This window comes from Oreochromis niloticus, linkage group LG3, assembly GCF_001858045.2.
Source record: "Oreochromis niloticus isolate F11D_XX linkage group LG3, O_niloticus_UMD_NMBU, whole genome shotgun sequence".
Taxonomy (NCBI): Eukaryota; Metazoa; Chordata; class Actinopteri; order Cichliformes; family Cichlidae; genus Oreochromis; species Oreochromis niloticus.
In genome coordinates, this window is record NC_031967.2 from 28,711,346 (window position 1) to 28,726,330 (window position 14,985).

A 14,985-nucleotide genomic window follows, 5' to 3' on the forward strand; every position below is an offset into this window, starting at 1 on the left:
GAGTGCAGATATATAGGAATAAAAACACAACAACACCAAAGCAGGTGGGTTGAAGTGAAATGCTTGAAAGACAAGGCAATTAGCTATGTGCTCAGAGATGCTAATTTATATCTGTTTTGGGTGGGAGGGAGATTTCTGACCTGAGATGTAGATTTTGGAGGCGGACATTTGCTGTGACCTGCAACTGTGAGCTCTTCTGCCTCCCACTCCCTGATCTCTTACCTCCTCCTGCTCATATGAGACCGAAGATGCTTTACTGTACTGAGAGATTCAAGAAAACAAAACAAAACAAGATATACAGAGAGGGAAAGACAATATGAAAGAAATGCATTTAAGACCACTTAAACCTTGGTATGCTTTAAAGTAGCATTGCTCAAATTAGACCGAGATTACATCACGTAATTATATAATTTTTGGAATAAGAGCCGTTGCTCTGTCAGAATAGGCGCTGCTCTACGTGGAGCGCAGAAGAGATTTTTGTGAAGTCGTTTATGAGAGATTTAAAGATGGAGAGTGGGCGGGACTCCTACTCTCTGCCTCTCAGTGCATCTGAGTGAAACAGAAAAATATCCTGAGAGAGAGAAAGAGATGAGGGGAGGTCCTGAAAGGTCAGGGTATATTTAATGAGCAAGACTGAAACCAGCTCCTCTGCCTCCCTGAGTAAAACAAGATGATAAGATGAGTGATAGCAATTAGTATTTACAGTATTTTTATTATATTTGTGTCCCTGCCAACCTCTGGTTTCTAGCAGGGGACCAGAGGTTTCTGAGGGGTGGGTGAGTTTGCTGGTTGTTGTGTTGTGTTCAAGTATTGTTGCTTTTTTTGTGCAGTCTCCATGACCATGAGTAAACTACTTTAACGGGACGTATATTTATTGTCTGCAGCACTTATACTCAGACAAAAAGAGATGCACGATCACGGCAAACAAGAAAACAGCTTTAAAAGAATTTTAACCAAACCACGATCTTTTTCTAATCACAGGCATGTAAGATGTTTTAAATTAATAACAGATTGAAAATAATACAAATGATGTGTAAAAATCTGTGATGTGTATGACTCGTTCAACTTGGCGTGAACACTAAAATGATTCAGTCCACCACCAACCTCTCCAACCTCCAAATGTGAATGTTTTTTCCTTTCAAAACTGTAAAATAGATTTTTTTTGTAATTTTATGGACACGATTTAGCATTTATGAACTGAAAAACGGACTTCTGAGATACAAATCAATAGAAAAGAGGCCATGACTGTATCACGTAGTGCCCTGAGAGTGCCTTGACTCATATGACTCATACTAGTAAACAACTAGTTCAGGATGTCTGTTTGGGATCTGTGAGATTTTGATGTGCAAGTGTCGATAATTTTCTTTGAGCTCATCTTTCTAAAAGACCAATGAGCTTATGCCACGGGAGTCAGGGTCTTTACCCAAATTGTGCTCAAAGCTGAGGTCACATTTGTTATTTTAAGCTGCAATAAACCTGGAAACCGATGGACCGTGAGTCGGTTGAGCTAATATATCACTGGCATTGTGGTTTATTCAATAGATTTAAATATTCATGTTAAAATTTAATTTAAATATTTGATCAAATGACTTGTGAAACTAACGGACATGTTATTTGATAATGAAAATATTAATTAGTTGCAACCCAAAGGTTTGAGATGTATCATAAACTTTTTACCATCTGGCAAACTCACAAGCTAACAGTGAGTTTATTGCAGCATTTCCACACCAGCAGTCATCGCGATTTCATTAGTGTTACTAAAAAACATTCAGTAGAAAAAAACAAACGAAAGAACGAGAAGTCTTTTAATATTATTACACTCTGTACAGGGGTAAGCAATTCATACACCTGATGAAGATGTAGGGGGACTAACAGCAATAAAGACAAAAGGCAATATCTGTGTGAGGGAGCAGGAGAGCAGGGGTGGGGGAGGAAATGGAGTGCTGGCAAAGATAAACCAGTTGCACAGTTTGAATAAATTGCATAGAGTGGAGTCTGTTTCTTGTTCCAGATCTCTGTCAGAAAGATTTTGAGCTGCAATCCTTGTGGTTCGGTTGCTATGGTAAAATCTAAAGGCTTGTCTCCAAGCTGAAGTCCAGCACAGTTGTGTGTGCGCTGTGTTTGTGCCTGTGTGTGTATTTGAAGGAGAGACGGACAGTGTGTGTGTGTGTGTTTAATTGCCTTTGATACAAGGAGCCACACAGGAGACGTGTGTGTCAGCATGTCCATTGATCGTATGACTGTCACAAGGTCACAGTCAAGAGATGAGCATCCTCACGATGTCTCTTTGTGCTCACTTGTATGTGTCTGAATGCATAGTGCTCACTTTTTCTCCCTTTATTTTATCGGTCGCTGTTTCTGTATTTCAAATCGACTAAAAAAAGAAACTTTTAATAGATGAACTTTTGAAGGTTTTTTTTTTCTTAACAAGTCGATCACCCCTGTGTTTTTGTGGGCTTTTATTCTGAAAGAGACTTTGTCTCTCTGTAATATTTTAAGGTCTTTACCTTCCAATATAAAGTGCCGTGGGATAAATGACATCGTTATGAATTGGTACTATAAAAAAATAAAAATTAATTCAATGTACGAAGTGAGGTGAAGTAGAGGAGGGGGAGAGGGGGTCTCGGCCCTGTCGCTAGGTAACAGTCTCCAGGCCTAAAGGCAAAGCCAGGCTTGGTTTCCATGGTGATGTCATTGGTGAATGGAGTTTGGGTGGTTGTGGTATACATATACAGTATACGTTTGTGTGTGTGTGTGTGTGTGTGTGTGTGTGTGTGTCCTAAACAAAGGGAGCAAATGGAAAAATGAGGGAGAGGAAGAAAATGAGGCCTGTAATGGAAATCAAAGCAGCAGCTTTCAGTCCAAGGTCTTCTACGTTTGTATCAGTCGTTATCTTTGTCTTCTCACATGCTGCCTCGTGTTTTGGTGCTAGATACTGATCAGCTGCTGCTGTGTCTACTCCAGGACAAATCGTGCGCACGCATGTTGTCGAACATTTATGGGGGGAGAAAGAGAAACAGTAGTAGTGGGTGAGGAGTGTGTTGTGTCTGAATGGATAATGACCTGATTGCACAGCAGACTATGGGAGGTGGGCAGGGAGAGGGGGTTAACAGTTAACCGTAATGAAGTGGAAGAAGCCTTGCTGCTTGGCTTCTATTCACACTGAGAGCTGTGGGAGAGCAGTCAGGACCAAACTACGGCTTGAATTGTTTTTGTATAGATTCAGTAAACACTGAGAAGGGACATCAGTTACCAAAATGCATCCTTGACTGCAAGTTTATCCAGTCGCTGCACTTTACCTAACATTGCTATAGCTAAAAGAAGAATCCTTCCATATGAGGTCATTTATATTGTGCACTGTGATTGAATTTAATCATTATTGATCTTTGGTTCTCGTCCAAAATGTGTCTCTTATCCTGCCTTCCTCCCCTCTCTGAGCCTAGTTCTGCTGGAGGCTTCTTCCTGTAAAGTTTTTTAAGTGTTTTTCCTTCCCACTGTTGCCAAAGCGCTTACTCATAGGAGGGACTGTAGGGACTTACCTTACCTTACCTTACCATATAAAGAAAATTATTGGGATTTGGTGCTTAATTAAACTTAATTGTGGCTATAAAATAAGTAAAGAACACACATCAGGCCCAGGACAGGAACTTACATCTGGTGGCGTCCATGAGATCTGCCAAATGGATGCGTAGAAGGGTATCAGCTGAGTCATCGGCACAGAGATCAGCTGATCTGCTGGTATTGTAGATGAGCTTCACTTCACGGCCTGCCTCAACTCTCAAAATAGAAGTGTCTTTCTTCTCTATAGCTCTAGGACGCTGCAGCGTGCATCGGCACGCCCCAGACACTTGGAAACAAAATGAGGTGCAGCGTTTTGAAATTCATGCAAAATTCAGTGACAGCTGAACGCTCTGGACTTTTGGCTACACGTCTGCATACAGGATAAGAGAGCCTGTGTCACTAGATACGACTAAGCTCCCGGGCCTCCTTTGCACAGTGTTTTCAAAGTTGCCTAGTTTGGATGATTGCACACATGAACGGCCATAGGGTAAAATAATCCGCTCTGTCTACTGAATAATCTCAGACTGCTCCTGTAATTTGTTTATATGCCTCAAATGATTGTTTTGCATTTCCTGTGACAGGCTTGTTTTGCTGTCCACAGAAAAACAGAGCCAGGAGGCAGTTAGGTTAGCTCAACTCAGACTGGAAACGGGGGAATTGAATGCAGTGACTTAGTAAGTATAAAAGTGAAGGCAGGCAGATTTCTTGGCAGTGATACTGATCCAACGCTTTCTCAACATGTTCAGCTATTCATGTCATAACAAACAATATTAATGCAACGTAACTTTTAATAACATAAGCTCCAAACCGCCTTTTGCAAGTCCAAAACTTCCCCTTGCATAATTGATTACAGCTAAATTAGATTTGCTGCTCATTCAAATGTTTTGCCACTAATTACTTTCCATATATTCGCAATATAACTTGAGTTTTAATTACAAAAATACCATGTCAGACAACCTATGTCTAGCTTTCTGTTACAGAAATCAGTTTTTCTTGTTCAAGATCGCCTGCAGGCCTCTTTAACAATTAAGTGTAGTGACAGTGCACACGGCAAATAAGCTGACAGAGCTATTGGACTTTGTAATTATAATTTCAGTGACAGCTCTTCCTCCTGCTCGCGCTTTCACATGCAAACACTCGGGCAGAGCGAGAGGCAGCAGAGACAGAGGAACGAGCAGACAAAAGCATGTTTGTGTTCATGAGAATGTGAAGCACAGTGGGTCTCTATGTATGGAAGCAGTGTCAGGCTCGTCCCAGAGAGACCAAGCAAAAAGGGGAGGGGTTGCAGTCAGGGAGGCTTTAACAGACTCTTGTGGTTGGAGCGTGGTTGCAATACTACACAAATATAAATAAAAAAAGAGTCTTTTACTCTTTTACAGGGAAATCAAGGACTCGTCAGTGGCAGAAAACGTATCTTTTGTGGCGTTCAGCTCAGTAGTCAGTAACGTGATGAAGGTGGTTTCATTCATCGTCATGGTTTCTGTATCAGTTGTCAGGCAACCACAAGCCTCGACGCTCCAACCAAGAAAGCAGTGTCATCCTTAGTTAATAAAACAATGTAAGGTGTTCATTGAGACTTTTTATTTTTTATTTATCCCGCATTGAAAAATATGCAATCGAGACCATCTGACATCTGCAGACTTTCAGTTTCAATTTAAGCAGTTTTATATTACAATTTTGCATTATTTGCATATGCATTGCAGCAGTCTTATTTTATATACAGTCCCTCATTTTCAGACGCTCCAAAATAATTCGAAAAACTAACAAAATGTGCGACTGTCCACATGAGTTCTGGCGCTATCTGTACAACAATTACAGTAATTTTAAAGTACAAAATAGGCCACATATACTATACTATTATAATTAGCAGCAAAAAGGTAATAAATTTGGCACAAAGTTTAACATTTTGGCTCTTAGCAAAGTTAACTATCTTGCATAAATTAAAAGAAATGAGCTTCCATAGTTGAACGAACATAAGGTGGTGATCACTGAGAGCAATGAGCGAGCTAAAAAGCGAAAGAAAAGAAATTAGGGAAAGTAAGAAAGGCCCACATCAATAAAACAACAATATTCATTATTTCTTTATTTGTCTGTAGCAAGGCCAAGACTGCCCATTTTCAGTAGACTCCTCTTAAATTCATAGAGGAATAAGAGTTAAAGGCAGCAGGGAGTCAGAGGAATGTAAACAGGGTGGTGGGATAGAAACACTAAATGTAGCCACTTCATCCATTCTTGTTTTGTTTTGCCATTCTCATATAAAAGTACACAAAAGCAGCGCCAGTCCATTGTGGTGCAAAACAGGGAGCAGGCAGGGCGACCTGGGTCGAGAGAGGAGGCTCACACACACACACACACGCACACACACGCACACACACACACACACACACACACACACACACACACACAACCTTCATTCTTTCAATCAGCTTCCCTCTGTCATGGGCACAATTCACAAGCTCATGAGCTGAAGCATACAAGCATGCATTCACTTGAGCACATGTGCACACACACACACATACACACACACACAGAGTATTGAGACTCTCATTGTATTCAGTGGAGTTAAGGTGCATATTCCTGCTCTCTCCCACGCAGAGCTTTGTGTTGATTGAGCAAGTTGCTCTGGTTAGAGAGGAGATGAATGTGACATTTAAGACTGAAATAACACACACACACAAGCATGCACGCACTGTAAAAATGCTCTGTCATCATTGTGCTCTCACCCTGAGGCTGAGATCAGGGTTCAGAAAAACCAATCCAAATGCAACCATTAGCCATTAGAGAACAGACAAACAAATGTGACCTTAAATCAGCCTCTGGGACAATTTCATTAGCCATCATATCTGCTCTGAAGCTTTGCGTGGCCCACACATCGAGTGCTGATTTGAAGACTTTGTCCTCTCTGTCAGTATCTGTTCATCACTCACCAGCTGTTGACTCTAAATGCTTTTTTTTCTTCTAGTGTGCATAAAAGGTAACGGGTTACTTTCTGAATGATCGAGCTTAGAAAGTAGTGCATGTGGTGTTGTAGTTTCAGGCACAAATATAATGCCCCCTTTGATGAGGCTGGGATGATATTGCTGTGCAGTGAGATGCTATTGCTTGAGCAAGCAAAGCTGCCTCTACACTGTGTAACGCTCCATAGCGAGTGGGGGGCCTCTGGTGGCAGCAGTAGGCAACAGCTGCACCGTTATATAGGTCACGCCGCTGATCATGGAGCTCTTCTGGGCTCTCTGTATGCCGTGTATATCTGTGACGAGACTGAGGGGATCAGAGGCAGACAGACCTGCGTGCCAGTGCCCATGATGCACTGCACAGAGCGGCTGCTTCTCGCCAGCTGCGTGTATGCCAGCGACAAGCGACCGGGGGGATGGGACAGAAAGATATCAAATGAACAGTTCGTGTTTAATTTTATGTATAATTATGTTGCACTTGCAGGATTTATAGAAGGTCCTGCTACAACTTGTCTAACTCCCCAAAGTTGCCCAAAGTGTCCCAGAGCAAAACACCAGATCCTCTCGAGTTCCCAAAGAGACTTTTTTTTTTTTTGGTTTGTTTTTTAGGTGACCTTAATCATTTCAACAAAGCTAATCTGCAGCCTCACTAAACTCTCTCAGGGACGAAGAAATCTCTCCAGGACTTTGGAAATCCTGAGGCAGCCATGTGATTGGTTGGAAAATGTTGGAAAAATTTGCATTGGCAGCCCCACTATGTCTCAGCCCCTCTATCTTTGTCACCAGACTTCACAGTGCAAACCAGGGAGAATTAAGTGTGTGTGTGTGTGTGTGTGTGTGTGTGTGTGTGTGTGTGTGTGTGTGTGTGTGTGGCATTTAAAAATGTCAAACCATGTCATAAGTAAGCTGCAACAATTAAGAGTGAGCTTACTTGTGACAACTTTAGTTTACCTAAGAACTGAGATGATACAATCATTATTTGATCAATTAGGACAAAAATAATTTATGTATGTTATAATATATATAATGTAAAACGTATGTTTATCCAGTTTAGGGTCTGGAGCTTCAAAGGCCGAGAGGCGTGTTGCACCCTGTACAGGCTGCTAAACTGTTGTGGGGATAACACTTAAAGACAAACAGCTGTTCACATTTGCATTGACACCTACAGACACACCTGCCTGTGGGAGGCAGGAGGATTACCTGGAGGAAACAGGCGAGCTCCAGATAAGAGGACCTTCTTGGTGAAGTGCTAACCGCTTCACCACTGTGCTCCCAAAAACATGAATCACAATAGGTTGATCATGAATATAAATATAAATGATTTAACACAGCACCTGCAAAAATGTGTCTGTTTGTTCCTCCCTCTCTCTTTACGTCATGCAGATCGGCGCTACACAGTCGTCTGAATATGAAAGTGCGTGCAAATCGCTCGACCCAAATATGATAAACCCGAGATATGTTTTACAGTCTCACTATAAAAGCTTGCATTTTACCTCATGGTGCATTTTCTTTGCTCCCTCTAAACCAACGGCACTGAATGGAGCAAAGAGGCTGCACAACATGTCTGACACACTGTCTGTTTATGTCTCTGTTTCACTGTGAGGGGGTTTCTCTTTTTTTCTTCACTGGCTGCTTAGTAAACGCCAACACACACTCCTACACACGACACACAAAGACAAAGACTTTCATACCACGTCTTTGTAAGAACAACCTTAACCCTAAAATCCTTAAAGCACGCGCTCCTTTACCGCTGCAGTGATCTCTGACCACAGCATGCCTGTGTACTGAATCTTCTGACCACTGCTTACATTTCATGTCAAAGCTGAAAAGAAGCAGATGTTTGAAGAAGGAGTCAAAACTGTTAGGCTTAAAATCTGTTATTCAAACTGGTATTGAAGTAAAAAATAACAAAGCAAAGCTGCGATAAATAGAGATGTACAAAATTACTATCTCGACTATGTTTATAGAATTCACGTTATCACCCCAGAATGAATGTTTATTACATTGTAGCTCCAGTGGATTACATAATAATGTATGTCAGCTGTTCCCAAAGTGTGTGCTGTCGTCCCCTTGTGGATCATGATTGCACAGCAAATATATTTGCAGCATCTTGTTGAGTCTTTGCCATGAAAAGTTAGGACAGTTCTGAAGGCAAAAGGAGGACCAAGGTGGTATTTGCAAGGTGTACCTAATGCTGTGGTCTCCTCCTTGTATAATTGCAGGGTCTTTATCTTACAATATAAAGTGCCTTGAGGCGACTGTTGTCGTGGTTTGGTGATGTATGAATAAGATTGAATTGAATTGAAACACAGGAAAGCCAACAAACAAAGAAACTGTCGTCTTCAGTCGTTTCACTAGGGGGAGACAGTCACAAAGGTTTGCATAAGCACAAGCAGGAGAAAGAAGTGCTTTTTATACGGGGAAATATTTTTTACTGCTGAGTAATACATATTTGACGCATCCATATATTGCACCCTGCAAGAAGAAGCTGGTGTTGACCCTGAATAAAATGCAGTGCCCATGTTCACTGTGATATTGCATGTCAGATATCTTCATTTGTGATATTCTCTGATGTATTTTTAATCGTTTTCTGGACAAATGGGAGATCTGTGAAACCTATATGAAATAAAAAGATTATCAAAATAAATCCATAGACTTGTGGTGGAGAAAAATAGACTGAATGTTAAATAAAATCCTCCTCTGGGTTAAAAGATCTTCCCTTTGGGGCCTTCTTGTTATGGTTAAAAGTCTGTGTTTTGTCCAGATTGGTCCTGTTCTTTCTCTTCAGTCAGTCTCCTCTTCCAACTCTCTGCTAAAAACCAAACCCTGGCAGCAAATGACCTTAAAAAAGGAGATGACTCTGTGTCTTTGTGCTTTTCCATCCCACCCTGACGGTATGCTATTGTCATCAGCTAAGTTTTCCTCGCTGTTTTCCATTGTGGAGTCTGGGAAGTAGGTGGGCTGCTTGCTGCTGCTGCACACAGCAATATTAGATTGAGATAATTTAGGAAGCTCATTCTCTCATCGCCGTAGATTTTGTTCTTTCGCGCTGCCATCGTTGCAACTTTAAAAACATAATTTCGATTCCAACCTTTCTTCTTTCTCTTCCCTCTTCCTGTGACCAGACCATGGCGGAGTACAGCTCTCTGCTCAGCGACCTGTCTGAAAACATCACCAACGAGGACTTGGAGCAGCTCAAATCTGCCTGCAAGGAGGACATCCCTGAGGACCAGAGCAACAACATCACCTCCTCCAAAGAGTGGTTCAGCTACCTGGAGAAGAATGACAAGCTGGCCCAGGGTGAGAGACATAAATTAGATCCACTTCTTGTTATGGTTCTTTTCATATGTGGCTTAAATTGATGTCAGAAACACCTTTATGACCCCAAAAATCTCCTCTAATAATGCTTCCTAATGCAGATAACCTGTCGTACATCGAACACATCTTTGAGATCTCACGGCGACCGGACCTGCTGACAAGGGTGATCGAGTATCGCACCAAAGTGCTCAAGATTTCTGAGGATGATGAGATCGACACCAAGCTCACACGCATCCCTTCGGCCAAGAAATACAAAGGTAGCACGCTGTGTCTTAAAAATAGAGAAAGTTGAATTTGTTTATTTGAAAGATTGTTCCCTGTTTGGTTTAATGTTCTCCCAAATCTGATGTAGTTCTGCTCTCTAGTGGCTCAATCGAATAACTGCCTGAACAGCCTCTTCAGTGATCTTCATTCTCAGTAAATGTATGAAATGGGCTGATCTGCTCATAAAGTAGATTAAAAAGAAATCATGTTTTACATGGTTATACTTACATCATCAGTCAAGCTGGATTGATGTTGTAATCATTAACCAGTAAAATGTGAAGTCACAACAAAAGCTTCAGCATTACTGGAAGGCCAATATGTGAGAAATAAAGTAATGTTGTATCAGCCGCATTTCCTTTTCTTCCGTTTCCACTTTTTTATTTTAAAATTAAATCTCATGTTTTACTTTCAACATTTTAGACACTGATTTAATTATGAGGTTGAAATATACTGCTGGTATTGAGCAGACTGCAATTTCCAATAGACTGCAGTAACCTGTAAGCTTTAAGAGGTTAAATTAATTCAGAGGCATCATGTTGAACTGAAAATGTTCCTTTCTATTCTCTACCTATTCATTTTTTATTTAGTTTTTTGGTTAGTTTAAGTCACGTAGGATTTTTGTCTTGTAATAGAGTGAGGTTATTACAACATAAAAATGTGAGGACAATGGTCAGATAAGTCTTGTTGTTTCCTCGTCATCATTATCATTCTTTATCTTTCCAACAAAGAGTTCGTTCATCTTGTTTTATTACTAATAAAACAAAAAATGTGATACTGACATAACTAATGATTTTATCAGGCAAACAAAGAAGAAACATTGCAGATAACAGAGTTTAATCTTTTCAGATTGTTGCTATAATGAATACATCTTTGAAATTAAAATAAAAGTTAAAAAATTAAATTAAAAAAATATTTAAAGCTGTCAGTTGTTTCCAATTGCCTTCAAATAGGTGCTTGAATTCAATATTTTTCTCTTTTCTGGATGTTACTTGGTAAAAATAAAAGGCACCAAAAATGTCATGAATGTTGTTAGTCCTCCTGTTTGTACAGTGATTAACAAATTCATTAAACTGCCACATAATGCAAGGATTAAGACACAGCTGCCCTTAATTGGCAGTACTCATTTACTAAGTACAAAATTAAATTTTTAAAGATAAAACATAATTAACATTTTTATTTGGGAGTTTTCAATTTTACCACTTTGCAAAAAAATCACATTACAATTTTTTTTTTAAAAAACAACAACTTTTGGTTGGTAACTTTTAACAGCTGGTTACTAACTTATGTTATTACTAGAGAATAGAGACAGAAGGAATCAGAGGGAGGAGCAATCCCACAGAGGAGACAGATGTGAGGAATATGTACAGTGCTTGTTTTTATGAGGGTGCACTGTCACAAACACAAGAAAACACAAATATTTTAGAAATCTTTTTAAAAATTAGTTTAAAACTAAAAATTGTACTGTTATGAATTAGGCAAAAACAAACTGAATTCACATTTTTATGCCCAAATTTGAGCGGGCACACTGGACTTAATATTTCTAGCGTTGCTGGCACATTTTATTTTTGATGAGAAATCAAAGTTTGTTCTGATGCTGTGTATCGTGTTAATGTGAAGCAGCAGAAAAAGTTCCTTATGCCTAAATCTGAGTCTAGTCTTAACAATAGCTATAAACAGCTATAACTCGAGCTGTGTGAGTCAGATATCTGTAGAAGCATTTACTTTATGTGAGAAAAGACTTAAAGTATTTGTTTTTAATGTGCTGTCTTATACTTGTTCTCTTGCACCTTTTAAAAGACCAGGTTTCTAATGATTACCCTTTCTTTCTCTCACCTCTCTTTTCCATCACCCCACCCCTCCGCTGTGAAATAAAGACATCATCCGCCAGCCATCTGAAGATGAGATCATCAAGTTGGCCCCACCCCCTAAAAAAGCATGAGGTCACGAAGTCCAGCCCTGATCTTGGCACCTTGATTTCTTCACTCCTGGCACTCCAGTTATCCAATCAACCGTCTTTGGCCAGCCCTTCCTTCTTCACCCCTTCGCACATCCAGCCACGTACCCCCACCCCCTTTCCCTGCATTACCACATGCCAGAACCACGCAGGCCGCCACCAACACAAGCAACCAATCCGATCATAGTGACGCAGACTCTTCCCAAGCTGTGGAGAGACTGGAAGCTGCAGAAAAAAGACATTACATGAAGAAATCTGGAGACGGACCAACAGAGTATGTGTGTGAGGAGAGAGAGAGAGAGAGAGAGAGAGAGAGAGCCAAAGTCTGCCCCCGATTCAGGCACTGAGTGGGTCAGTTCAGAATGAGTGTGATCTTTGATACTGTGTTTATTGCAACCATCTGTGTGTGCATGACAGTCAAGGTTGTCAAATTTAAAACAAAGACTACATCCTTCAAAGAGGAAGCAGAAATTACAACCCCCTGCCTCTAAACTAAACAACAACATGAAATGGCTCATTTATTTTTTCCAAAATGTAATTTTAAAAAAGAAGAAAGAGAAATACTAAAGGTGTATATGGAATATAGGTATAATGCAATATACTTAGACTAACAGAATTAACCACTAGTTAAATGTTTCTTCTACTGTTTTTTTTGTTTTTTTGCCTCGAATGTGCAAAATAGCCAAAATGTCACAACCAATTGTGTAAAAACTACTGAACTACCATGTAAAGCATGTAAACAGTAGTCTGCATTATCAGAAGTCATTTTAAAATCAAAACTGCAGCGATTAAAGCAATTAAATGTTAAAAGTAATCAGACATATTCCTCTGGTTCATTTCTGTGACAGGGTTAATTTAATGTGCAACTGCATTATCGTTTAAAAGAAGATTAGCATTAGCATAAAGACTGGGAATACATAAGTGGGCAGCCTGCCTATAGCCTAACAAATTAAATTTAAAATCCTTTGAAGAAGTTATCTTTTTGACAGAGTCAGACTGGATGGTTCACTCTCTTTCAGATCTTTAAGATAAGCTAAGCTAATCAAACCCAGTGCTAGCTATACATGAATCCGGCAGCCGATTTGTATGTTCTGCCAGCTAGCTAGGTCACTGCTACAAACGCCTCCATGTTACACAAATGAATCAGCAGCACCAGTTATTTAACATTTGGCATGTGCATACCAGGTTTTATTTTGTTTTATTTGCAGACTTTTTTAACCCATGCTCAAGAGAAGTCAACCTTAGAGAAGTCATAGTAGCAGTGGTTCCCAGGTACTACTGAAGGTACCTCATAGAGAGGGTGATCTTATTGCACATATTCTGTTTGTGGCATTACCTTTGTGGTTGTTATGTTGCTCTATAAAGCACAACAGTGAGGCCATGGAGTAAAAATCCCATTCATATTCTCCATAGTGAGTTTGACTATGAGCCATAAAGATGGAACCAACCAAAGGAGGCTTACCTTGAGCTACAAGTATGGAACAATGGTGTGTAAGAAAGCACCAGGACAGTTATTGCAATCAGGAACAAAGTACTGTGCCAACCTGTGCTAACCGACAAAGATGAATAAGAATACATTTGAGAAGACTAGAAGTTTTTCTCAGTGAAATCTGAGATTTGCAATATGTTGGAGTAGCTGCAACTATGAATGAACTTCTGCCTTGACCATTTTTCCACATTTTTAAAAATTATTCATTAATTTTAAAAAAATCCAAATTTAATATTTTATGGTCACAATCCACCTCAAAGTTGGTTAGTTGCTGGTTGCTTCAAGGTTTAAACCTCTGCTTATAATTCACAAAATATCAATATGGAGAAAATGAATGAGAAATTCACTTCCAGAAGTTGGGTATGTTGTCACTGTTGGCCTCTATTTAGAGCAGCTAACATTGTGTCATCTAATGTCATAATAAGATGATAGAATTTATTCTGTGCAACCATGGCAACCCATAGACAATATCTCAGCCTAATAACATTAGGTAGATAAGCAGCACTGGTGCTGCTTCAAAGAAGCAAGGAATCAAGGTAGACGTTTGCATACTAATTACTGTGAGACTGACTAATGAAAATCTTATTATTATAATTCTCAATTCACTTCTGGTAAGCATTTCGTAGGGACGCTCCACTGCAACCCGGATTTGTGTATGGCTTCAAAAATTTGGAGAGTAACAGTGAAAAACGAAACACCGTATTTCCACAGATGCGTAACTATTTCCGTTGAATCTATCACAGTTTATTAAAAACAACAGTTATCAAGTTACCACATTGTTGCCATTTTAGAAACAAATCCAGAAAAAAAGTACTTAATTGACTATTATTCAGCTAACGGTTTTATATGCATTCCCTTTCAGCCCCGTCCACACAGGAAACAACCATAGAAAGTCACATTCAGAGACTCAAAGTGACGACATGGAAAAAAAGTGCTGGCTGCACAAAGTGTGCAGGTCTTAAGTTAAACTTGTCTCAGTTTAACTCAAGCACAAGATATCACTGTTTGACATGCTGACTGCGAGCGACCAACCATCAGTAAATCGCCTCCTGTGTGGATGGAGCTATACTGTTAAATAAATCATTATTTATCATTTTTCATGAAGTCTTAGTATTTTAGAGGAAGCTGTATGAAGTTGATTTACATAGGAAAAGCCAATATCTGCCTTTAGCTCACAGTTATAGCAAGAGTTATTTAGATATAAACCCTATAGCAGTCATTTTTATATTATTGAAGTTTTGTTTCCATCACCTGTTAGCATGAAAATCTTTTGTATGAGCTGATTAGAGACGCTGATATACAAATAATATATTACAAGATAACATAGAAGAAATAATATATTGAGAGCTCGACTCTAGCAGCAAATTTCCACTGTGTGTGCCGACTTTCACCCTAATTTTAACTAATCAGTATCATGAGTTGAAAGTGAGATGAAAAACAAACTT

General features: G+C 39.7%; 1 protein-coding gene across 1 annotated transcript in view; it reads left to right on the forward strand.

Annotated features, from left to right (window-relative positions):
• pea15 (proliferation and apoptosis adaptor protein 15) overlaps positions 1-12,187 on the forward strand; it is a 48,583-nt gene extending 36,396 nt beyond the window's left edge. The window contains exons 2-4 of the mRNA XM_003454773.5: positions 9,641-9,815; positions 9,935-10,090; positions 11,972-12,187. Coding sequence (XP_003454821.1) covers positions 9,644-9,815; positions 9,935-10,090; positions 11,972-12,036 — 393 coding nt within the window. The 5' untranslated portion in view covers positions 9,641-9,643 and the 3' untranslated portion in view covers positions 12,037-12,187. The remainder of the gene's footprint in view (positions 1-9,640; positions 9,816-9,934; positions 10,091-11,971) is intronic.
• The last annotated feature ends 2,798 nt before the right edge of the window (positions 12,188-14,985 follow it).